At 47.0% G+C, this 24,750-nt stretch overlaps 3 protein-coding genes and 1 long non-coding RNA gene across 5 annotated transcripts; 1 reads left to right on the top strand and 3 right to left on the bottom strand.

Annotated features, from left to right (window-relative positions):
- Positions 1-476: 476 nt before the first annotated feature.
- On the bottom strand, positions 477-14,722 carry IRAK2 (interleukin 1 receptor associated kinase 2). Its single transcript, XM_031605309.2, has 13 exons — positions 13,861-14,722; positions 13,144-13,323; positions 9,610-9,780; positions 8,816-8,922; positions 7,268-7,462; positions 6,784-6,848; positions 6,237-6,351; positions 5,433-5,542; positions 4,874-5,069; positions 4,110-4,172; positions 2,870-3,070; positions 2,198-2,714; positions 477-1,924 (listed from the first exon to the last, which is right to left on the bottom strand). The coding sequence occupies exons 1-13, from the start codon at positions 13,994-13,996 to the stop codon at positions 1,806-1,808; spliced, it is 2,175 nt and encodes a 724-aa protein (XP_031461169.2). The 5' UTR covers positions 13,997-14,722; the 3' UTR covers positions 477-1,805.
- A 146-nt stretch (positions 14,723-14,868) lies between these two features.
- VHL (von Hippel-Lindau tumor suppressor) lies at positions 14,869-17,069 on the bottom strand. The gene is made up of 3 exons (XM_031605340.2): positions 16,846-17,069; positions 16,662-16,772; positions 14,869-16,337 (listed from the first exon to the last, which is right to left on the bottom strand). The coding sequence occupies exons 1-3, from the start codon at positions 17,027-17,029 to the stop codon at positions 16,153-16,155; spliced, it is 480 nt and encodes a 159-aa protein (XP_031461200.1). The 5' UTR covers positions 17,030-17,069; the 3' UTR covers positions 14,869-16,152.
- A 67-nt stretch (positions 17,070-17,136) lies between these two features.
- On the top strand, positions 17,137-18,385 carry LOC149916476 (uncharacterized). Its single transcript, XR_016470188.1, has 2 exons — positions 17,137-17,910; positions 18,262-18,385. It is a non-coding gene; the product is annotated as an uncharacterized LOC149916476 (long non-coding RNA).
- THUMPD3 (THUMP domain 3 tRNA guanosine methyltransferase) lies at positions 18,125-23,013 on the bottom strand. Of its 2 annotated transcripts, none has more exons than XM_031605325.2 (9): positions 22,793-23,013; positions 22,379-22,456; positions 21,376-21,921; positions 20,317-20,447; positions 19,854-19,923; positions 19,368-19,483; positions 19,090-19,197; positions 18,758-18,881; positions 18,125-18,484 (listed from the first exon to the last, which is right to left on the bottom strand). In XM_031605325.2, the coding sequence occupies exons 1-9, from the start codon at positions 22,979-22,981 to the stop codon at positions 18,353-18,355; spliced, it is 1,494 nt and encodes a 497-aa protein (XP_031461185.2). In that variant the 5' UTR covers positions 22,982-23,013; the 3' UTR covers positions 18,125-18,352. The 2 variants fall into 2 exon arrangements, with proteins under 2 accessions (XP_031461185.2, XP_031461179.2); XM_031605319.2 differs by having other exon boundaries at positions 19,090-19,200; positions 22,793-23,012.
- Positions 23,014-24,750: the final 1,737 nt, after the last annotated feature.

The raw sequence follows: 24,750 nt of genomic DNA, 5'->3' as shown, positions 1-24,750 counted from the left end.
CCTGTCTCACGTGGGGGGAGTGCCGCGGGGCGGGCCGTCGTGCGGAACAGCGCGCGAAACGCGAGCGGCGCTCATTGACCTGTGTGGTGTGAGCGGTGTGCGGTGATTGGCCGCCGGTACCGAGGCGCCCCGCAGCGCGATGGAGCATTGCCGGCCGGCAGCACAGCGCAGCGCCCCGGGCCGGCGGCTCTCGTCGTCTCCCGCGGCGCTGTGATAGGTGCCGTGCCGTGCCGTGCCGCTCGGCCGCTTTCCCTCTTGCGGTGCCGTTCAGCGGACAGCAGCACGCGGGTAATGGGCGGCACCAGAACCTATCCCAGCAATCACTGAGAGAAAAACTGCTTAGTGAGTGTGGATGCGCGTGTTTACACCGCTGCTGCAGTCGCTAATGGCTGTGTGCAGCGGGGCTGCTTCCCCGTGGACGCACACGCAGTGCTTCAGAAAGCGGCAGAAAGGCGGTTTTCTGTGCTATGAATCGTGAGAAAGCTGGATTACAGAGACAGGGCTTCTTCTGTTTTTTATTCCCAAGTTTATTAATGAAGTATAAATTTGTCAGGTTGAGATTAAAACATTATATCAAATAGCCAACATAAGAGTACCATTACTCTAAGACTATGCAGAATATTAGCTGTGTTACACTGCACTTAATAAACATCTGGTAAGGTTCCATACCTCAGAATACATTTAAGATTAACACGGAGCAAAGGAAAGAATAACACAGCTGGCTTTGTGAGGCTGCAGGAGCCAGCCCACTTCATGGCTCATCTGTGACTGTTTTATCCATTGCCAAAATAAATACAACTAATCAAATTTCAACTGACTGATGATAAAATTGAGAACATTTTAAATTAAAACCAAAATGTATAGGAGTCACCAGGTGAAACACAACAATGTGAAGCCTTAACAATGTTTAAAGGACACTTAGGAAGAAAAACAACTTTCAGAGACACCCTATGAAGTGCTAACTGCTGTCCTATAGCTCCTGACAGCGAAACTTGCTTAGACATCTGTGACATAACGCATATAGCTGGTACAGCAGCCAACAGTAGATCAATGTGTCTTCAGTTATTTACTTACAGCTATTTTCAGTGCAATTCAAATTGAGATTGACATACACAGAGACTATGTATGAGAACTTGCATAGAAATTCTTTTCTCTGCTAACAGAGCGTTTTTGGGTATACAAAGAGTATATGAAATAGATCATTTGAAAACTGAAACCTTCTCCAATCAAAGATTTGTCTCCTCATATACAATGATGGAGCACTGGAACAGGCTGCCTAGGGAGGTGGTGGAGTCTCCTTCTCTGGAGATATTCAAGACCCACCTGGATGCCTTCTTGTGCAACCTGGTGTAGGGAACCTGCTTTGGCAGGGGGTTGGACTCGATGATCTCTGGAGGTCCCATCCAACCCCTACAGTTCTGTGATTCTGTAATAAAGGGCATTGCTAACCACCTGTGGATCAGTGGTTGCTCTGTAAGTTCTAGGACTGTGGTATTTTAATAAGACACCAATTATCTGCAGATACTTTTTGAAATACAGAAGAAAAGGACCTTAAATCTTTTTATAATGCAGATGAGAAGAAAGAAGGCATTTCTGTTGGCAGAGCTGCGCTGAGCTTCAGCTTCTTTTAGGAAAGATATTTTCTGTTTCTTCTCAGTGCCATCACTTTTCTTCAGAGAAGGATAATTCTGATCCAAACCCGCTACTCAGACTTCAAGGAGAGGTATACTTTTACCATCTTTCTGATGAAGAATCAGTCCTTATTTTTTCTTATAAGTTGGTCACAGCTAATAAATCCATCTGGTTTAAGAATCAAAAAGTTCAGAACTGCTTAATTTGTCTTCTTCATACAGCAAAATATTTTCCATTAGCTTCTTTTTTTGGTCATTTATTTTTATTTTCCAGGATGCCTCTCTGGCTAACACTGAAAAACAAAAAATTCCAAATACTGAGAAAAAAAATGCATCTGCATCTAAGGCACAGACAGCAATTTTAAATTAAAAATCTGGTTTAGAAAAATAGAGAGGAAACAGAAAACATTCTGTAGATCTATTGATAAAATCATAAGCAAGAAGTTAGGGCCCAAACTGTTGTAAAGACTTAGTTAGAAGAAAAGCACGGACACTTCTGCCAAAGCACCCGAACCATCACATGCCAGAATGTTCTGCACCCACACCTCAGACTTATCTACATTTACCTTGGGATGAACATGCAGAGTCAAGGTCTGCATTTTTTGACTGAAATGTGCTTTGTGCAGTAGCAGCCATTTCCAAGTTGTCATCACTTCTGATGCATACTACATTTCTTTCCCAGAGTCCGTTTGCTTTTGTTTTCTCCTTTACCCTGCAATCAGAGCTCGCAATACTTTCTGAGTTGTTACAGTTGTTGCTGAATAGATCATCTGTAGATTTCTCTTCAGGGTTCCAGATGAAACTCATTGATTCATCTGATTCACAAGGGACCCGTGACATCTGCAAACAGTGAGCGTTAGGTGGCACGACTCCTACTGAAGGTGTGCACTGACCACCACTGGCCAGGAGTACTGGCTGCGTGCTGTCCTCTTTATTCTGCCCTGCAGAAGGGGCATCCATGCTGAGGTTGGTTGTCTCATCATCAGTTTCTTCTGGAGTATTCATGGAAAACCCAGAAGTGCTGCCTCCACAGATGTAATGCTCTCTCAATTTATTTTCAGCTGTTTCCATAATTTCAAGCACCTGTTTTAAAACAACAAAATCTGTGAATATAGAATCCCTGTACCCCTTGTTACACACATTAACAACGGTCCAAAAAAGTTGGGGCAACAAACGTTGTAGCTCTAGACCTTGCTGTCATGAAGGCTAAATTCTTGGTCAGATTGTTAAAATATTACCTCTGCTATGTTAGAATTCTTTTTTCTCAAACAAAGGCAGATGGCTGAGGCAAAATCAATAGCAACCTCTTCCAGCAAATGTCCTGCTTTCTTGTCCAGGTATTTACAGCATATTTCCTTGGCAGCTAGCTTCTCCAAATTCTTGACTTTGGAGTGTGAGTTTTCTTTTGCTATTTGGATTTCATCAGCAATTGTGTCTTTCTATTTAAAGGAGAAAGGTACGTTAGTGAAGACAAGATTAATAGCAATGTTTAATTCCATCTAAATCACTGAGAACAGAAGTCTTCCTATGTGCTTATTATTACTGCTCCTTAACAGCTGGTTTACAGATCCAAAAACTGTAAGTGATCTCCTTTTGTACAAGTCACAGAAATGTTGCTTTCACAGCAGAGAAATGGCCAAAGATTTTTCTTTGCACATGTCTGATGTCAAATTACCTAAAGCAAACCCAGCTGCTCTATGCTTATACCTACCTAAAGGAATGAAAAATCGTCAACGCTGCACATAGCAGCATTTTTGCACAGAACTTTTAAAAATATTTATTAAAAGAAATCAGAAACCCGGGATCCTTTGTTTCCTGAAGCTATTTGGACATTGCTGAACTATTTGGAAATTATACATATGAAAACTATCATCTTCCTCTCAAAGGCTTCAACAACATGGCAAACCAGAAGGCGTGCATTGCACAGAAGGATTATAGGTGGAGTCTGTTTTTATGAAGATGGTGTTAATGGTATTCAGTGAGCCTGGACAGTTCTGGCTGCTCGTGAAAGCAGTTTGCGTAGTTCTAATGACAGCCTGGACAAATTGGCCAGGATACAAATTCCAGACACTAGTGTAATACTAACTGCCTGATAAACATGGTAATGAGCAACTGCAGTCAGCGCCCACCCATATTCCCCACTCAGTCTGACTCGTAACACACCTTCCTGACACTCAAAAAGCCTACAGCAGCATTTCAGCACGAAGTGTGAAAATAAGAATGTGCTTAAAAGCAGTTATGCTGCAGCATCTCCTAACATAAGCAAGGCCAGTGCTCATGAGTCTGCTGTGTGAAGTGGGAATACATACTCTACTCATGTCTAAAGGTGATGAACTGTTGACGTTAACGGAACCATGCTATAATTTCTAGAAAATCTCTTCTTTAAGCTGTGTAAAGCAAACTGCATTTCTGTAAAATGTAAATCCACCTTATGACAGCAACCTTGTTCACTCGTGTCAGTGTTCATCATTTCCTTACCAGATAAATAGGGCTCCTTCCTTCATCCAGTGCCTTAATTCCCGTCAGTATCTCTGCTAAGACCTAAAAAGTTTATTTGACAGATAAAAGAATTTGTTCACAATAAATTCTGTCTTTAAATGTCTGTATGTAAAGGAATATTGAACTATTGAACTGCCAGGGCATTTTAGATTTAATTTTTATTTTAACACTTAACAATGCCAAATTTGGGCAGTATTTATGACAACTTAAATCTACGTCCAGAGTCAAGTCCAGATTTTATAGTTAGGTACAACAGATAATAAAAAACCAAATGAAGTTCAAAAACAAGACTGTCAATATAAATTTATATAGGAAATAACACCAAACAGAGAAACTTCCTGTTACAATGGAAACTTCTGAGACAAGTGACATTTTGAACTCTTATCTCAGCTGAACTTCCAAACTGACAATGTTTGTAGCAGTAGATGGGGCCAATCTGTTAGAACTGTGAGAACCAAACAGAAAACTTTCTGCTACTCTTTTTCTCACACTACCAACAGTAATACATTTTTTGCAACATTTTGCCATTTTATTGTTCATAAGATTCACATCACTTTGCCACAAACTGAAGTAGATTTGGAACATGAAGGTAATTAAAAATAGAATCTCAGCTCAGTTATATAGTTAGCAATTGGGAATGAAATTGCAGGAACAAACAGCTATGTGGGGAATGTGCTCATACATCCGTTTTCCTGTCTACAAAAATCAACAACCACAACAGAAGATGGAAAAAGGCAACCTACCACACCACAGCCAAATACGTCAACTTTTTCTGTTAACTGCCCATGCCTGACAAAATCTTCTGGCAGATAAGTAAGAGAAGCTTGCAGGACTTTGGTTTTCATCACAGTACATTCAGACTTTTTATCAGCAGAGTACAGTCGCAGACCTGAATGCCCAAGCTTTGGCGTAAAGTTTTCATCCAACAAGACATTTGAGCTGTAAAAGACAACAGTGGTCAAATAATTACCTTAACTTGATGTGAAGTTTTATACTTTTCAAGTCAAGGCAAGGTCAGAGGGGGAAAAATTCCAGCATTTGACCTGCTGTGTAACAGTGAAAGGGTAAAGACAGGGTGAAAAGAAGAGGGGATTTAAAAGCACTCCAAGCATTGCTTCAGAAGAAAACACTTCCATCATTTATAAGAGGGAGACAAATTAAACATGATCAGGTGAAGATCCTACAGAACAAGGGATAGCAGAATGACACTGCAAATGGATATCGACATTATAAAAGTTTTCAGGTGCTTCTGCTGAAGAAATCCTGGAATTAATGAGTGCACTGGTAATGCCAAACCCCCACCTCTTGATATTCCCATGAAGAATTCCAAAATTGTGTAAATACTCCACAGCTCGGACGAGTCCCACAGAAATGCTAATTCGTGTCTCCCATGCCAGTGGAGCAGAATCATCCTGCAAGGAAGTAATGGGGTCGTTTTATCTTCTTTTAACAATGAAAACAATATAGCAGCAGTACATTTTCATTCTAAAGACTGTTTTGGTCCCACTGCAATCATAAGCAAAATGCCAGCTGGCCTAAATCAAAAGTTTTGTCCAAGGCAGAGTTTGTGATTTCTAGGCCCAGGAAGGACCTTACTCTTGTACGCTGCACAGCATGTTTTGCCTGCCTTGTGACGACAGTGAGATAAGGATACAGCAAAGATCATGCTTATTCAAAGCATCAATTATACGCCATCATAGAGGCACAGGTTTTGGTGGATTGCTTTTCCGCTTCTGTCCTTTCTCTGCAAATGCTCTTTCAATAGATCCAAACACCTCAAAGTGTTCTCTCGTAAGCCCTTCTAAAATGTTGTAGGAGTAAATGAAAATGATGAGAACCACATTCCCAATTCCAATTAAATATTATGATATAGATAGCTATGTTTTGCAGATGAGTTATTACTTGAAAAATCTGAAGGCTGCAAAGCAGAAGCTTTTTACTGACCTGATCTGCTTTGCTGTAGTAAAACTGAAAAAGAGTGTAATACTTACAGACATCTGGGCTCTTTTTGTCTGTTTCTTAGAATTACCAGAGATCTTTCTGCTTTTCATACAATAATGTGACTTGTAATCATAGATAAATAATGGACTCAGGTTATCTGCTTACTTGATGCTGAAGTTTGTTCTGTAGTGATCCATTAGGCAGGTATGGATATATCAGACAGTGCAACTCAGATTCTACTGTGAAACCAAGCAGCTGCAAAATGTTGACATGACAACACCTGCAGGCACAGATCAACAATGATTTACAAATGAAATGAGAGCAACACAGCAAAATGCATTCTTAAGCTGGAATAAATCCCGACATTCAAGACAATTGGGAATTGCATTTTGTTCTGTAGCCACAAACACAGAACGGCCCTGAGCGGGTTCACAGAAAGCTACACTAGCAGCAGAGACAAGGCTATATATAGCACAACCCGGTTTTGAGCAGCCAGAAGGGATACGAAGCCTCAGGAGGCACCAGGCCTTCACTGTCTCCAAGTGTCAAGGGGCAGTGCTTGCTTTGCAGGGAACAGCACATCTCTGGCAGGCAGGTATGCTGCTTCCTCAGGGCACAACCCCCAACACAGGCCAGTGCCTGGGGGATACACACATCAGTGTGACTGAACAGCCCAGGAGCACAGTGCATGCAGGACACACAGACTGCTCACCGAAAGCAAATCTGTACTTCTGTATGAAAAAATCTTTGGGTGGAATCTGGGCTCGTGCATTCGGTCTGAAAGAAAAAAAAAAAAGAAAAAAACATGCAATAGAATCTCAACAGTAATTACTGAGGTGCTGCACTCCTATGGGCCCTTTACTCTCTGGATGACAACTTTAGCAAACAGGCTGTTTTCACTGATGACGATATTGTGTCACAGACAACAACTATAGATTAGAACAAAAACTGGCATGAAGACATTTCTGATCCTATTATCCATGGGGCTACTCCCACAGATACAGTGAACTGAACTATCCACGTGAGGAAAAGCTCACATACATGTTTGCTGCATCTAGGTTTACTAACCTAATTTCTCTTTTACTTCTCCTTTTTTATAGCAGTTCTTGTTCTCTGCCCACAGAATATTAAATGACAATGTTTTAAGAGGTTCTAATAAAATACCTCCTGCAAAGAAAAAGAAGTGGAGCACTTGCCTCTTTCAGTCTTTTGATGACATACACCATGTTGTGCCTCTGACCTTTGTAGACATCTGCAAAAGTGCCTTCACAAATTCTGCTCTTGTCACTGAAGCCATCTGTGGCATTAGTAACTTCTTTCTGGGTCCACAAAAGGCTCCCACTGGGGAGATCAGTCATCGTCTCCTGCTGAGGAGTAGAAGAGCTGCAGGGCTACACATTGGAAGAAGAACAAGTTAATCTCATAAACATTTGTATGCTTTCTCCATCTCTTTCAGGCATCATATTTCTTTTCCATGAGCTAATGAGAGTTGATTGTTCAAAGAAATTGTGACAGGTACTGCGCAACACTCGGTGCAGTTTCCCTTTGTAATACCTGTGTTGATTTGTCTTGCTGATAGAAATATTCTTCACAGTAGAAGACACCTGAAAACAGCTAATCTGCATTTCCATCCTTCCCAAACAACAAAGTTAGTTTTCTTTAAAAGTCCTTATATGCATTTGAAGTGACATCGGTTTAAGCCACAAAGCCCATTAGTCTCTATGCCTGAGGCATATATCATGGTACTGGATCAGAAGGGAGTGTCTCTCGTGCTGTAATGTACTTATTTTCTCCTAAGAATTGCACAGCTACTTCTGAAATGGTTGCAAAATAGTTGCTTCCAGTCAGACAAGTCCTAATGCCACTTGTTATTACAATTCCACTATAGCCTACACATAACCGTACAGCTTTCACAACCTTAATTTACTCCAGACCTGAGAAAACAAAACCTTAACTCCCCCTCAGGAAATTCTGAAATTACTGTGTTCTTTGTAGCAACTTTCTCCTATTGTTGTTACTCTTGAACCACATCATCTTGGATGAGTTAAAAGTCTTAAAGCACAATCTTCTTTAGAAAAAAAAAAAAAAGAGGTCAATGCAGGACTAGGATGGGACCAGAGTGCACACATGGATCTGGGAAACACACTCTGAAAAAGTACAGGATGGTTCCATCTAGATGGTCTTGCAGATAAGAGAGCTATAGCGAGGAATAACAGAAGACTATGTTGAAATCATCAGGAGCATGAGCAAAACAGCTCCCAGCAGGATGGCTGGGCCTTGGGATGGGGCTCAGAGGGATGGCAGATTTTCAGTTTTCAACTAGATAAGGCTCTGGGCAACCTGACCTCAATGCGACACTGGCCCAGTTTTCAGCAGAAACCACATTTTAAATTTAAACTAAAAGTGTGACATTCCAACTAGTCAGTCGTTTATGCTGGACTGTCCTACGATCCCATAAGAAATATTGGAGTCTGCTGCAAAATCTATAATGGAAATTCCTTCAAAATTAATTGCTATTCATGGGCATGTTAGCCATGCTAAGCCATGTAGCCCTGTTAAATGTATCCTTCACTGGTCTCTTGTTGGCAAAAAAGAAAAGAAAAAAAGAAGTGAAGCGAAATGTAAGTAATTAGTACTATATTCAGTCTAAACATAAAGTTGAAGAGTAAACTTTAATTGAAAAACACAGAATATCATAAAGCAAATTCTTATTGTTATAATCAATGAGAACTAAAGGAATTTACCTTCACACTTGATGAAACAGAAGGATTTGACTGTAAGGATTTCAAAAGGTCTCTTGGGGGAGGTGGTGGAGAAGGAAGTGAATACAAGGTTCCTTCAGAAACAGCATCTGAAATTGAATTAGCAGCAATGATAATACACCTCTTTTTTGTGACATTGCTGCCGCTGACTCACTGTGAGCATCCAGGATGTTTTGCTGAAATGCCTAACCAAGCATAACCTATGGCTGTCAAAACGTGAAATGCTGTCTAAAGACATGGAGCTATTGCCCTGGTTCCTCTGTGCGATGACTGTGAAGATCTCTCCAGCCCTGGCTCAGGGACACGGAGCTTTCAGAGCCTCTGCCTGCACTGCTGCTCACATGCTCTCCTCAGCACACTGTGGTTCTGCTCCATCTCCCAACAGAGCTGCTCGCTGATGCTTCCACAGCTCTCCATTGGCCCAGACTTATGCTGTGTGGAGAGAAGGACTGAGGCATGAAGTGTACGCACAGCTCTAGTGTTAGCATGGCAGTGGTGCTCACACAGACCTGGGTGAAGTACTTCTCTCACAGCCACGACAGGTACAGAAAGGAAGAACAGGTGGCTGTGTGATCAAGCTAGGAATTGACAGCTCAGGAGACAATAGTGCTAGTTGAAAGGCAAATATTCAATTGGGACCATTTTGAACGGGAATTTATATTTCCCGTTCATTCATCCCGTTCAAAACATTCATTTATATTAAAGTGAAATTCAGCATTCTTGTCTATACGATCATTTCATTGTTACAGAAAATCGGACTATATTGTTTTACTTACTACATGCTGGTGATATTCCTGGTTGTGAAGGCTCTGGCGATGGCAGCAGACTTATCTCATTTTCTCTCTCTTTGTGTTTGTTTTCTGTGGGAGTTAAAGATACGTTCTCCTGTTTAGGTGGCTCTATCAGCTCTTCTTTTTCAGAGGTGGTAATGCTGGAGGGTGATATCCCTGCAAAGGAGATCAAAGGAAAGGTGAGGAGTACCATGCAGAAGGAAGTCTGACTCTGATCAGACTTTGATCAGGAAAATGGACTATCCATTAAAACAAACATTATGAATGCTTTACAGTTATTGTTAAATTGTTTCAGTAGCACTGGTATTTAAATTCAGACTTGAAGAATACATACATCTCACAAGGAAATTTTAAAATCAGATTAGGCTACAGCTGGGACAGGAACAAACTGGAAATAAAAAGATATGAAGACACTCTGCTACGCAGAGCTGTCAAAACCTCCCAACAAAGCAGCTGAATTCTGGTCTGCGAGAGGTAAATGAGGGGGAGGAGGAGCCTGGAAATGCTGTGTGCACCAGAGATGACACAGAAACTTTTTAGTGCCTATTAACCACATTTTCCTGGTTTTAATTCTGTACTCTTGTTTCTATCTGGTATCTTTTATCAGCAATATATTTAACATTTACATAAAAATATAAATTAATCTTTTGAAATGAAAGAAAATAAGCACAAGTACCAATACAAGCTTTTTGTTGTGCTGTTTTATCAGCTTGTCATCATAAGTAAAAGCCACAGCACTCTGCATTTGAAATCAGACAATAGCTTTGTGTTCTTTGTGCACAAACAAAGCACTGGGAATATGTGAAGCCAGAAGGAAGCTGGAGTTTTAATTTCATCTGTGCTCCTCGTAAACCACTTTCAGTAGAAGTGAAGCTTAGAAGGCAAGGTATGACAATTCCAGTGCACTGCAGCTTCGACCGGAGATGGGAGCACGCCTGCGTAAGGCAAGCTTTTTCCTTTGACTTCCTTCTGGAGTTTGTGTAATTGTTCTTCAGTGTCACATATGAACGCAGGTTTGAACGAAAAATCAGCTCTGTTTCTTTGTTAAAGCACCAGAATGCTGTGAGATCACAAACACCACAGGTTTTGGAAATCACTGAGTTTCAAGCAGTCTGCAGGCCTTCCGTTCCAAATGGCAGTCCCTGTGTTCTGCAATGCTGACCTTCCCCTGCCGGTACTTTAACCTAGAAGCCTCTACTTGGATCACTTCCCTCTTTTAACCTATTTTTCATGGTTTTTCATGAATTTTGCAATTTCCTGCACATCAGTCAAACAGGTCACCACTGAAACTAAAGAACTAACACAGGAAAAAGTGTGTTCCAACAGATATCCAGAAGTGGGACTAGAGTTGCGCAAGAAATTGTCGAAGGCAGAAACAAGAGAAACAACTCTCCTGCAAGTAATCTGCCAGCAAAACATTCACCTGGGTGTCCTGTCTGAGTCTTGTAAGTCAGACTGAACAGTGTTACGGTAACGCAGTAACTGTCAGGAGTTAGAACAGTGGCTTTTTGAAGTGCCCAACAGAACTGAAAACCAAACCCACTTCCAGCTCCTTGCACCACCCTGCATAGAATGCTCTGATTTCACAGATCCTCCTGTCACAAAGGAAACCAGAAACAAAGGGGTGTTTTTTGTTTCTCAGAAGGTGAGTGCAGATTTTTTCTGATTAAGCCACGGCATACAGGGTGGGATTACAGCAAATCAGTGAACACACCGAATTAAGGAACACACCAAAGTGAGCCGGCTGCAAACAAAGGCGGGCCTGAGAGTGCTGCAGCCAGGCAGAACAGTGATAGCTGAAGGAGCAGCCGGCTGCAGCATGTACACAGCAGCACCCAGAAACTCTCTGTGGACTGTGTGAGATATACAATGGGCACAGAAGAAAACAGTTGCCACAGTGTGGAGACCACCGGCTACTCCAAAGCATCTGTAAAAATAGCATTATCGAGGAGCCAGGCTTAGTGCGTCGGAGAGCTCCAGATACAGTTTCTTCACGTTGTTTTCAATCCCATCCACTCAGGCTGGACCTCACAGCCACATTTCACAACTGGTTTACTACCATACTCATTGGGGCAGATGAAAATTCACTTTCCTGTAGCTCCGTTGAGGAGTGAGAGAATTGTTACCATCTCCTGAGTGGGGTGACTGAGTTGAGCCAGAGCGGTTCTGCTGAACGAAGGGCTGTCACAGCCCGGCTCTGCGGAGCAGCACTCCTGCTAGGGTGGGTGGCAGTGGCGTTTCATTTACAGAGATGGAATTTGCTTAAAGCACGCTTGCGCTTAATATCCCTTTTTAATGAACAGAAATTCAGAATACCCTCCTCAAAGTTTTTTTGTTTGCCATCCTAAAATGAAGTTTCTAAATTGCAGTAACACCAGGAACCCACAAAAAACCCAGCTGTGCTATATAAAGAACTGCAGCGGCAAGCAAACTGTGACACACGGTGGGAATTTCCATGAGCAACGCCTGTCGCTGGGTGCCAGCTGTGTGTGTGTGCTGCCAGCCCTGCCCACAGGCAGCTCACGGCAGAACTCAGCCTCCTCCCCAGCTGCGTGCGGGTGCTGCCCCGCACACCTCCCATCTCCTGTCAGCACGCACTGCTGTCAGCTGTGCCCAGTACCCATGTGCACCTGCATTGTACTTCTCTGATCATTTTTTCCACATAAACCTCTAACTTTTCTTTCTCACAAGTGTCTATGGAGAACAGGCAAAAGTCACACGAACACTTCCTTCCCAAGAAAGTGGATTTTGGGTGGTAATATGTGAAGAGGGGAGCATAGGCTGCTGTCATCTTGCCAGGACAGCCCAGTGCAGGAAGGATGAACGTCTTGTCCAGGGTTTCACAGATCCCAAACAGACCTGAGCTAAGGTACCCTCTGGCTTATGAAAATGGATGGCAGCCATTTAAACATTGATTTCAACAGAGAAAAACTGCAAGTTATATTTAAAAGTGCTGTGACTTCTACAGGGCAATGGTTTGCCTTAATTAGATACAGCATTTTCAAAGTGTCATCATCCAACTCAGAAAAGTAACCAAAATTCAGCAAACAGGACAAAGCAAGAACAGTGAACTGAGCAAAGCACTTCTTTGGGGAACGTTCTCACAGCGCAGGAAAGCAGACTGCCTAAGCAAAACTGCTGATAGGTTTCTCTGCCACGAGTTTGTTGGCATTTAATGTATAACGGCAGAATTTCAGTGGGGAACAAGGACAGATGAAAAATTCACACGTTCACAACTCAGCTCGTGGTAAAACAAGGATGTGTTACGGAGCCATCCTTCACGCACAGCACAGCCTCGCTCTGGCAGCTCCTGAAGCACCTAAGAGACACTACGGGCTGGGGTGACAGACCAGTGGCACCTCGTCTATGTCAGCTCTCCCCTTCCCACCATGAGCAGAAAATAAGAATCAGCAGAGACTTCACAATTTGAGCACAAGGTTCCCAGCAAAGAGTTCCTTCAGCCTGCGCAATGAAGACAGGGACGGGCGCAGAGCCGGGCTGCTCACAGGTGCTACTCACAGTCCAGGATGACCTGAGCCGCCCGGTAGAGCTGCAGTGCCTGCAGCAGGTCCAGCAGCTGCCGCACAGTCGCCAGCCTCACACCCCACCACCACATCAGCTCGCGGGTGATGCTGATCCCCGTCTTCTCCATGGATTTGATCTTCCGCAGCTCGGTCTGGTCAGTGATCACGTAGGAAGCTGCGGGAGACGGGACGGCTTTGTTAGCAACGGGGAGAGAGCGAGGGCAGGCAGGAAGGCACGGTGCACGCGTGCACACAAAGCTTCTTCCATTCGATTTTAAAAGCAGGGACCGCCACACGTTAGCTATGCGGACATGAAGAAAATCCAGTTCCTGGAAGTAGGATATTATTTTTATTCTTTCAAACGTTCAAAAAAAAAAGTTTGTTATGTGGAGACCCAAAAAGAAACCTCTCTCAGACCGCTCAGCGCGCTGTCACCGTCCCCTGAACGCCCTCACCCGCACGCTGCGCGCCGCTCGGCTCCGGTTACACGCCCGTCGTGGCAGCGGCCGGCAGCGGCCGGACGGGAAGGGCCGCGGGGTGGCGGCGGGGATCGGCAGCGGGGGGGGCGCGTTATCACCGGCGGGCACCGGGCGGCTCTGCGGGAGACGCGGAGCGGACGCGGCGGGGGCCGGGAGACGCGGAGAGGAGCGGGGGCTGCGGGGGGCGGCGCGGGGCCCGAGAGCGGCGGGGGGAGCCGGGGAGCCGCGCTCACCGAAGCGCATCCAGTCACTGTCGCTGAGGCAGTCCATCTTCTGGCAGAAGTCCTCCAGCACCCAGGCCGGCATGCTGTGCACGTAGGGCGACGGCGGCGCCATCTCCTCGCGGCGCCCCGGCCCGCCCGCGGCCATCAGCTGCCGCGCGTGGCCCCACGCAGCGCCGGCCGGGAGGGGCACCCCGCGCTTCCTCCTGCCGCGGGGGCGCGGCTTCCTGCGGGCTGCGCGGGGCGGGGCGGTGGATCCCCGCTGCGGGAGCGACTGCGTTACGAGCTCCGCTCTGCGGGGCGGCTCCGTGCGCCGCGCCTCGGGAATCGCGAACCTCGCGGTGCCACGAACGTGTTCGCTTCCCACCCCGCGCCGAGGAACCGCTGAAACCGCGGCCGAAGCGTCAACTAAACAAACCCACAGCGTACCGTTATTTAAAGCACCGCATCGTAAGGACGCTCTGCGTGTTGCTGTTCAGGCTGTAGCGAGAGCTGTACCGCCAGCCACGGCTGCCCGCACAGCCGGCTCCGCCCCGAGGCAGCCGGGCTGCTCCCCGCACCGGGAACAGCGCAGAACTGAGTCTTGGGAGCCGTTCACCACAACAAGGGTGAATAAAGGTCCGTGACGGGTGCACCGCCGTTTAGAATGGCACCTATCTGCGCTTGTGACTTCATTTTGGCTCTGACTGCTGCTGTATGCAGTGAGAAGGTTCACACGGGAACTGAAAATCACTTTTTCAAACTGAGGCACAAACAATTCTACACAGCCCTCACTTTCAAGTAACAGTAGCAGACAGGAGCTGTGCGCCTGTGCCCGTGTCCCAGCTCCTGCAGCTCTGCTCTCATTGCCCCGCAGCAGCACTAAGTGGGACGTGGGGTTCTGCTCCCCGCGGCTCTCATGGTAGTTGTGAATCCAACTGAGCTCAATCCCACGGCATCCACAAGTGGCATTTCAGGAACATGAGCCTATGTGCAGTTGCAACCATTGCAAAGTTATCTGACAACATTAGAGTCAAAGAGTTAACATGGATTTACATTTTAATGAGAAACAAAGACCAGTTCATACACAAACATTTAAGAAAAAACAAGTCCACAAGAAGGTCAGACACTGCATACTTAAGAACCTCACGCTGCAGAACAGCCTGCTGCTATCTGTTAGCAACCTGCTGCTCTGCATGCTGAGCAGCACTGCGCCTGCCTGCAACCTGGGAAACAACTCACCTATCTGCTAAAAACAGTGCTGCTTTGAGTTACACACAGAGACATACAGACACACAGCTGTGTATTTGAGGTATGGGGGAAGAGAACATACAGGCCAAGATCCTTTTCTCTGTGCAGCTGGCCTGCTGAAAACCACAGCTCTGCTTGGGGGAGCCAGGCCTGCAGCTGGGGCAGCTGAGGGGGCATTGGCAGGCCAGGCAGACCGTGCTCCTCAAGGCCAATCCCTGGGACAAGGGAAAGGTGGGGCTCAGAGCACCCACCTTGTGGGAATGCTCCTGATATACCAGTATGGGAGCGAGGCTGTGGGCACAGAGGTGCAGAGCAGAAAAGGGTCCCAAAACCAAGATGCAGTCCGTATGGATGACAAGAGACAAACCAAGCAGGAATTCGGTAATGAAGGACAAATTAAGGCATTCAAGGCATGTTCTGCGTAAAAACTTGTCAACTTCAGAGTTGCTACAATGAGGGTCTATGAACACACAGAGACAGAGGCTAACACAGAAATGCTTAGGTCATCTTTCTGCCAGCACAGTTTTGGGCCCAGCGCTCAGAAGGCAACCGTGGAAGCTCTCACACGAACACCCCCCACAATGTGTGATTCGAAAGTAAATTCAGCACGTGAGAGAGCAAATTTTCACCGAAACCAAATCATTCAAGCAAACCTAGTGCTGCTTTGCCACTGATTTGAGAGTCTGGATTAAGTTAATCCTTGGCATAACTTTCTTTCTAACAAAGAGGAAGTTGAGCTGCACGCACTTCCTCCAGACGGATATCCCAATCTTGTGTCACTATGGAATGTTCTGAAATAGGCCAAAGCAAACTTCTCTGAGCCCCATCTGTGCCAGGCCACTGGGGTCCCTGCTCAGCAATGCATGAAACCCGGAGCAGAGCCCTCACAAAGCAGTACGTTCCCACACTGTTTGCTCTCTGGAATCTGACCTACCAGCATAGTAAATGTTCTACAGTACGGCTGAGTTTGTTCCAGAACTTCAATGCAGACGTTAGCTCTGGGCACGCTTTACATGGCTGCTCCTCCTAAGCTCGGTGCTTTGCTATCTACACGGCTCGGGACGCACGGCCCTTTTAGTGGAGGATTTCCTCCCGTAACATCTCGCTTCTCTCCACAGAGAGCCGCTGCAGGTCCTTCTTGACGTCGGGACGATCCTCCAGCTCCTCATACAGCGAGCGCACGATGTCCAGCTTGCGGTAATCCCCCGGCCGGACCAGGCTGCGCACCACCTGCAGGCACCGCTCCTTCAGCGTGAACACTGCGGGGAAACAGACCGAGCGGGGAGCCTGGCAGCGGCAGCTGGGCACCGCGCTGCGAGGGGCGCCGCCCGGGACGGGAGGACACAACGACCCCGGCAGCGCGACTCAGAGCGCGCGAGGCCGCTCCGAAAGCACCGCGTCCTACCCATCTCCGCGTTAAGTGCCGCGGATAGAAGGGCCGCAGTAGCGCCGGCGGACAGAGCGCTTCCCAGCTACCAAACGTTATTTTCGGTCGCGGCCCGCAGCGTTAGCCGCGCATCTTCCCCAGCGGCGAACGCGAGCCCGCACGCCGCGCTCCCCCTCCGCCCCGCAGCGCCCCGCACCTGGCAGCGTGATGTCGGCCTTGCTGACGTCCGGCGCGGCCACGAACAGCTCCTGCCGGTTGACGAGCAGCCCGTCGTGCGTGCCCGCGTCGCGGAACAGCCACAGGTGCCCTGCGGGGAGCGGCGCTCAGCCTCGCGGCGCATCGCGGCCGTCACCGCGCCCCGCCCGCCCGCGGCTCCTCACCGCGGTAGCTGTGCATGATCCGCCCGGTGCGCGGCCGCAGCACGGGGTAGTAGCGCGGCCGGCCCTCGAAGTCCACCCAGATGGGGAGCACGGCGCGCGGGCTGCGGTTGTTGAAGACGACCTCGGACAGCTCGCGCGTGTTGGCGGAGCGCAGGCACGGCGCGGCGGGACCCGGCGGCGCCATCGCGGCTGCGCGGCGGCACCGCGCGTGCGCGGCAGCGACCGGAGACGGGCGGGGCGCCACGCACGCGCAGCGCGACGCGGTGACGCAGCGACGGGCCGGCGCCTCACGCGACGTGCTGCCGGAACGCGGTGACGCCGTGACGCAATGACGGAACGCGGTGACGCCGCGCCCCGCAGCGCCAGCTGCGCGAACGGCCGCTCTCAGAACGGAACGGCACCTGCGGGCCCGAACGGACGGCTGGCATCGCGCCCCACCCGAAGCGAAGACGGGCTGCAGCGCGCAGAACAGAACGCTGCCCCGACTTCTGCCTCTGCAGGGCTAAGAAACCTTTAATGCTCTGTGATCCGCCTCTGAGCACGTTACCGTGAGCTTGAATACACCTTAACGGAACGACAAGCTGGTAATTAGCGCTTCAGCTCCTGGCGAGCAGAGCAATCAGCCTGAGGAATCGCGGTATACTGGAGAAGAAAACATTTTCAACTTCATTAATTGAACAAACCGTATTCTTAAGTAGGCAGCACACCTCCAGCAGCTCATAAATCCAGGCGTGCTGCCGCCCGCAGTGCCAGCACGGGCACTGAAACACGAACTTTTAGATAAAGCTGCTGGAAATGTCTCTGCTCTCAAGCAGAAACCACAACTGCTCTGCTCAGGCAGCCCGGGGCATCGCCCTCACCCACAGCAGGACCTGAGCACGGCGGTGAGGCACTGACAGCTCTGAGACACAGACAGCACCGAGTCGAGGCACCGCTAAGAAATCAAACAGCAGCACCATCACACTGCTCAGCATTTTCTCACCAGAGTATCGAACATCTTAATTAACATTTGGGCAACAGTACAAACTTTAAACTTTCAGTTTGGAAAAGTCCTACAGCAAAGAGGTACTACCTCTCCCTCTCAACCCTTCAAGGTGACTAATACTGCCATTTTAAGATACGGTTTCTACAGGGAAAAAATTAGCAGCTAATTGGCTCAAAAAATGCTTCCACATGTTTTCTACTGTAAGCAGAGGAAACAAGCATTTAACTGAGAAATACAACAGACGTAGCAGAAAAGACTCAGGCAAAGGAGAGCATTACTAACACCACTACTGACTTTCAGTTTGGTTGGCAGGGTGAAAAGATATAATTTAAGCCAGGTTCAGAACACACAGTACAACAGGGAGCTCTCAGGTTGGTCCCTGGTTCATTGCTCACATTAAGCAGTTCTCACATTTACTGCCTTCTGCTTAGGAACAGAGACATACGCTCCCAGCTGTCTCCTTTACCAATCTGCTCATCTGGAAGTTCTGGAGGTGTCTGCTGTCTTCTTCCACACAGGCTATTACCAGAATGACCTCTTTTCTTCCACTCTTTCCCAGGTGCGTTTCAGAAGATATACTGCAGCATGAAGTCCCCCTACATTCACCCACACTGTGTGATTTTTGCGCCAGATGTGTCCCAGTCTTGACAAGGCCTACAATAGAAAAAAAACCCACAAAAAACAGCCCCAAGAGCGGTGATGGCTTCTTCAGGATAAGGATATAAGGATAAATTTTCTTTAGATGTTATTCCTGACTATCCCAAATCACACCTGAATAAGGTCTAAAACCACATTAAAATGCTGCTATTTGTCTCTTCAGAAAAAGATCACCTCCCATAGTGAAGTCAGCTTAAAGTTTTTCTCCTCAATAGATTTTTCCTTTGCAAATAGGTTTGTTTTACTTCTAAGGTTTCACTCAGAGCATACCTTGGCAAAGCATTTCTTGTCCTGAGTAAGCAGCACAGCTCTACCTGTGCCTGGTGTGCAGATCCGCCCCATCTCCATAAGGCAGGCTGGATAGAGATCCCAGTTCTTCTTCCTTGACCCTATCCTATAACACAGATCAAGATCTCCTTTGTGACTGTTGAAAAATACATGTATGTATGACCACATAAACTTTCAGCTTCATTCTTTATGCTGAGTACTTAAATACTTCTCAATTAGGCCCAGTTAAGTTACAAGAGAACCCTAAACCTGGACACACAAGCACACGTGGCAGTGATGGTCACACGCAATAGCTTGAATTTGTGGTCCCTCACCTTTTTCCAAAAGGCATGTCTGTCACAATGACATCCACAGAGCCAGTCCGCAAAGGGAGATTGCAAATATCCCACTGAACGATGTCTAAGGGTACCCCCAAGGAAGCACTGCTACAAAAGCAAAGACACCTCAAATATGGTCTACTGAAAATATTTTTACATTGAAGAACTCTATAATGGTAACAAAGTAATAGGGAAAAGGTCAAGAAAATCTATGCAAGATAGATTTATTCCTATAAAGCACAACAGGAAAATAAAATCTCTTGTACTGTTCTTACCTTTCCTTATTTTCATTTTTCTTTAGCAAAGAGCATATGTTGCTTGCTGCTCTCTTTACAGCTTGTGGGTTGTTATCACCAGCAATGTGATAGCAACCAGGCCATTCCATAGCTCCCTGGGGGGAAATACGGATAAACATTAACATGAACATTGCTCGCTTTTTGAAACAAAACCCACCAAAAAAAACCCACCAGAATACGACAAAGCAATTTGAAGTAGATGTCAGTGATTTTAAAACTCTGTAACGGATGTGTCACAGGTCTTAGGCAACTTAAAAGCTCAAAGTTCTTTTAGATTTTGCTTCTTTCTGTGATAGCTTTGGGAAGGAAACTAAAGGCATTTATTAAGATGTGCTTGTAGCTGTTGAGAAGTTGCTGAGATGCTTCTGTTGTTGGCTGTTCAGTTACTGCCACTAAAACTTACACGTTATTCAATTGCAGATACTGTCTCAAGTTTTACTACACTAAAAAGTAAGGAAGGATCACCTCTATGGGTATTGCACCTGTACCACACATTGGATCAATGATGATATCCGTTGGCTGGGGATCGCAGAGCCTGAGGAGCAGAAAATAAAGGTACTTTGAGAAAAGTCTTAAGAACATGAATTTCTTGTACTGATGGAAAACTAAACTGTTTCAATCACAGCAATTGAGCCCTTCTAATATAACACGTGAACATTAATTGCATTTAATAACTAGCACTCATACGTGCCAGTCCAGTGAAATTCTTTCAAGAATGTTGTCATCTAGTATTTTGAAAACTGGCTAATGGTTTGCAGCAAGTGTTTAAGCTGGAAAACATCCAGTGTTGCTGTGTCTTTATTCCCTTTTAACAAGAATCAAGAAAAATAGCTTCTAAGGAAGCAGTGGGGGGGGATAAGGCAACTAATTTGTGAAGCAGAATGACTTATTAACTAAGAATCATATAAAACCATGCATTTGCACTGACCTAAGCATGCCATAAGCAAGAGTTGAGCGAAGAGTTGTGGGTCCAAAATGTGTAATATTTCTTCTGTGAAGACTCTCCTCAGTTAATGCAATGCCCACGACTACTTCATTATTGTGAATATTCAGGAGAACCTAAAGAAAAACCGGAACTAAATTTCAGAAGTAACACAAGTTTCCCACAGTATATCGGGTAAATGTTTAAACCAGCAGTGATTTATACAAAATCAGGAAATACACATATAAGAGCACTATCCACTGTCCTTAATGAGGACAAAGGGCACAAGTCAGGACAGCGTGTTTTTTTTCACTTGCACAAAAAGCACTCTGTGATGATGTTCAAAGAACTTTGCTTTATACTTGCTGGGGAAAAGCAGGGATAAGTCCTGCAAGTCACAGCGCAGCATTTGCAAACCAGCAATAGAAACCCCACACCTGGACCCCTATGCAATGTGAACCTGGAAGGCGAAGACAACATTACAAGAAAGGGGTCAGCCCTTAAAAAAATTTGCAAGAAAATCATTTCACTTTATTGCCTTTCAAAAGGAAAATTTTAATGGACCATACCTGCTGAATCTCCTTTCCAAATTTCTGCTTTCCCTATGAAAAGGGAAAAAGCAGTGGACAACTAACATAACCCTTTTTGCTCCCTGTAACCATGTGAGCAAATAACATAGGAGGTAAAACTTAGTATAAAACCCTGTGGTGTAGCTGAGAGAGGAGATGACTTTTGAGCACTGACTCAGCTGCCCTCGGTTTAGTGATGTTAATCACTTATCTTGAGTGAGAGTGTATGCAGAGCAAAGGGGAGCATGAAAATGAGGAGAGGTGCCCTCATGGGGTCACAAAAGAGATTAGGGACAAGCAAGCACAAGCAAGCAGTGGGGTGTGAGGATATACATAACATGCCAATGAAATCAGTGCTTCAGAGGAAGTCATGATTTCAGCATTACTAACTTCCAGCTTCAGGACAATCTTTTAAAGGTTATTTTGGAGCTCTCTGAGAATCAAAACTAAGAATTAATTTTTGAAATAGAATTATTTCCAAGGCACAAGGCAATACCTCTACATCAAAGTTAGTCATGTCAGCCTTCCACTGGAAGTGCTCCTGCACAGCTCCTCCGAAGTCTCTTGCAGCCTCATTTGATGTAAAACTGTGCTTGTCTCCGGCTCTATTGCATGTAACGCGAAACTTTAACACCTTTGCATCTCCTTCATCTTTCCTATCATCTCCTTCAGCTTTGCTATCATCTCCAGCCTTTGTCTCAGCCCCAGAACTGGCATGCAGTTCGCTGTTAGCCTCTGACTGTTCGTTATCATCCTCCTCATTTTGCGAGGCCTCTCCTTGCATCTCCTCTGCACTCTGGCCAGCAGCTGGCTCTGCTCCCTCCGTGTTTGGGGCGCAGTCCTCCTGCCCACCCACAGCTTTGTCATCCTTTTCCTCCTCTCCACCGTCACGCAGCTTTTCTTTGCTTGCAGTTCTCTGCAGATTCTGTTTTTTGCGTTTTGTCTTTTTCTTCTTTAAGCTGTTGTTCAGCTCCCAAATTCTCAAAGGATCAGTCCAAGGCAGTTTTTTAACCAAACCTTCCAAATCTTTTAAAGCATCTTCCTTTAAAAGACAAAAGAAACTGTACTTCAAAGTCATTCCCTTTCTTGAAAAACTACCCTTTTTCTAAGTCTCTTAAATTAGTCCATACATGCAACTCACTGCACATCTAATCACGGCTTGCAATTTTGTGTGCAATTGTCACCACATCTGGGTGGTATTTTACACCACAGGATCCAGAACAAATAATCATTTATCATGGTTACCACTACATTAAGAGACCAAAGGATATTTATTGCCCTCCACCCAGGGATGACCTCCAAGCACATAGCTGCTCTCATTCTCGGTTTCCCACGCAGCAAACACAACAGAAGGGATTGAGGCAGACAACAAAACCATACAAAGAACTGGGACAGCACTACAGACGTTTTAAAAATCCTTGCTTGTGAAACACTCAAAGCACTACAATTAAAATGACACTCCAAGCCCCATCACTGACTGAAAGCAATGAGTAACTCACCTTGGTTTCTTTAAACTGATAATCTTTGAACTCCTGAACGACAACAAACAGATTATCCACGGACCTCAGCCGATGGACCTGCAGTGAGGGAGAGCAGCGGCGCTCCGTTACCACCGGTTACAGAGCGTCTCCACTTTATATCTACACCCGGCCCGGCGCCGTGCCGCGGAGGTCACCGGTTTACACGCAAAAGCAGTAAAAAAAGCCGGCCCGGGTCTGTCTGACCTCAGCCGCCTTCGTCAAAGCACGGCAAACCCGGACAAACCAGCCGGGCAGGACGGGCGCTGCCCTACGGTTGCCAGCACACCGACAGCGCTCCGCTGCGGACGGGGCGCCGCGCGGCCGACACAACGCCGGTGTGCGCAGCCAGGGGCCGGTCCGGGGTGCCGAGGGGGCCGAGGTCGGCGCACGCACCTCGGGCAGGCAGCGGGCCGGCACCTCGAAGTAGATCTTCCCGCGGTCCCTGCTGATCCGGGACGCGGAGCCGAGCTTCTCCTGCACCTCAGCGGCCGCCGTCACTTCGAACCCGGTGGGCACGGTGGCGCCGATAACGGCCGCACCATCCCCGGCCGCCTCCGGCCCGGCCGCCTCCGCCTCCGCCATGCCCAAACGCCGGCGCGCGCCGCTCCCCGCCCAGCTTCCGCTTCCGCTTCCGCTTCCGCGCCGGAGCCGCGCAGCAGCGCCCCCTGCGGTCCGGCGGTGCGGTCGGGCTCGGCGCTCCGCGTCTCGCGGCGGGCGGCGCGCTGCTGCCGTGCCCGGAGCGGAGCGGGCGGCGCTTGAGCGGCTCCAGCGCGAGTGGGGGTCGCTTTTCACGCCTCGTGGGTCGGTCGCTCGGTCAGGGGAAAACCTCCCTGCAGTAACGACGAGCAGCCGGCGCTGCCGCTGGTCTCTTCCCGAAGACCTCCTGGCTTTGCGTCCAAGCAGCAGCGCGTGCTGGGGGCGCGCCGCGAGCTGGGGGCTCGTCTGGCCTTCGGTGCCGTGTGGCTGAAAGGGCGAAGCTGCGCGGGATCGCACGGCGCAGCCGGGGCTTCTGCGAGGAGAGCCCTGAGTGGAAAAGACCCGCATCCTCAGCGCTGGGTGAACTGCGCCTGGCTGCCTGGGAATGGATCTCGTGTCTTCGCTCGCTCCTGTCGGGTAGTTGGTGTAAGAATTCATAAATTAAACCTCGGGGCCAACTCAGGTGGTTACCTGAAATATCCCTGAACCGAGGGAAGCGTTTCAGCCGTTACGGAAATGACTCTTTAGCAGAGAGGCTGCAAAGAAACCACAGTAACAATGTAAAACAGGTAGCGGGAAAGGAAAACATAAACAGATGAGAAGTGCTGAGTATTGAGTTGGAATCAGGACTCTCAAAAGTCAGCGCTGTTGTCTTTCTGGAAATGACCAGATAATGACAACAGACACGTCTGTGTGTGGGAAAAGCGTGTGAATAGCAGCATGGTAATAGCTGCCGCTGCCACCACGCTGTGTCGATCCTACCTGCATCCAGTGCAGATCTGCTCAGAGTGGTTTATTTCCTCCAGCTCAGTGCTGCGTTCAGACAAGTCCCAAGCACAGAATGTCTCCCAGCTGGCTCTGTCCTTGTACTCGTGTGTCTCACTGCAGGGCAGAGCAGGATTGTCTCTTGCCTGTGGTGACCAAACATACCCAAATTCATGAACAGCAGAAACAATTTCACATATTTTCTGATGGATATGAAGAAAATTACCCATCCATGTAAGAATGACAACATTCCTATATTCTTCTTATCTAGCCATAACTTATTTTAAGATACGTATGTACATATTAGTAGACTGAACCAATTTTTTGAATAACCTCCTTGGGTTCCCCGTACAGCTTTTTAAGCTCATCGTAAGGTAGTCCTGGGTTCGCTGTACTGATCACAACCAGCAGAAACTTCAGAAATAGTCTGCTTTGCTTATATCTCCTCCCGCATTCACAAAGCGTTCTCCCTCTGCCGAGCTCTTAGATCTCCGTATCACAGATCAAATCTGCTCACCATCAGTGAAAACCAGTGCACTGCAGACCACCAGTGCAGCCCTCTGTATGGAACCTGCATGTGGGCAGGAAATCACTGCATTGTCTGCATGACTGTTAAGAGAAACACCAAGGAAGTGAATATTCATATACTGCTAAATGTTACTTCAAGTGGATTCCCAAGGTATTCAAGAGCTGTACAGATTTTTAGAGACATTTCATTCAGCAGTTAGAATGCAAAAAGAAAGGGTGGCTGAAGAGCTGTAGTCACAAGCTTCTCCCAATGGCTGTTAGCACACATCCCAGGCAGAACGTCAGTGGTTGCTCCGTTGTGTGCTGCCAGTCACCTCTAGAAACAAGCTGGCTGAGGGGCACTGCTCTGTCTCTGTCATTCT

The sequence above is a fragment of the Phasianus colchicus genome, chromosome 11 (genome assembly GCF_987193195.1).
Source record: "Phasianus colchicus chromosome 11, bPhaCol1.hap1.1, whole genome shotgun sequence".
Lineage (NCBI taxonomy): Eukaryota > Metazoa > Chordata > Aves > Galliformes > Phasianidae > Phasianus > Phasianus colchicus.
Note: the sequence above shows the minus strand (reverse complement) of the source record. Positions and strands in the feature narration are given on the sequence as shown.

Bases quoted from the DNA above. Each gene is read 5' to 3' on its own strand.
- IRAK2 (XM_031605309.2), bottom strand. From the start codon at position 13,996: ATGGCCGCGGGCGGGCCGGGGCGCCGCGAGGAGATGGCGCCGCCGTCG. The intron at 13,324-13,860 runs GTGAGCGCGGCT...CGTCTCCCGCAG, and splicing joins CAGTGACTGGATGCGCTTCG to CTTCCTACGTGATCACTGAC. The intron at 5,070-5,432 runs GTGGGGGTTTGG...TGTCTTTTACAG, and splicing joins CTTCATGGGAATATCAAGAG to CTCAAATGTCTTGTTGGATG.
- VHL (XM_031605340.2), bottom strand. From the start codon at position 17,029: ATGGCGCCGCCGGGTCCCGCCGCGCCGTGCCTGCGCTCCGCCAACACG. The intron at 16,773-16,845 runs GTGAGGAGCCGC...CGCTCCCCGCAG, and splicing joins GATCATGCACAGCTACCGCG to GGCACCTGTGGCTGTTCCGC. The intron at 16,338-16,661 runs GTGCGGGGCGCT...GTTTCCCCGCAG, and splicing joins GGCCGACATCACGCTGCCAG to TGTTCACGCTGAAGGAGCGG.
- THUMPD3 (XM_031605319.2), bottom strand. From the start codon at position 22,981: ATGGCGGAGGCGGAGGCGGCCGGGCCGGAGGCGGCCGGGGATGGTGCG. The intron at 21,922-22,378 runs GTGAGTTACTCA...TGTCTTTTAAAG, and splicing joins ATCAGTTTAAAGAAACCAAG to GAAGATGCTTTAAAAGATTT. The intron at 19,924-20,316 runs GTCAGTGCAAAT...TCTGCTCCTCAG, and splicing joins CTTGCTTATGGCATGCTTAG to GCTCTGCGATCCCCAGCCAA.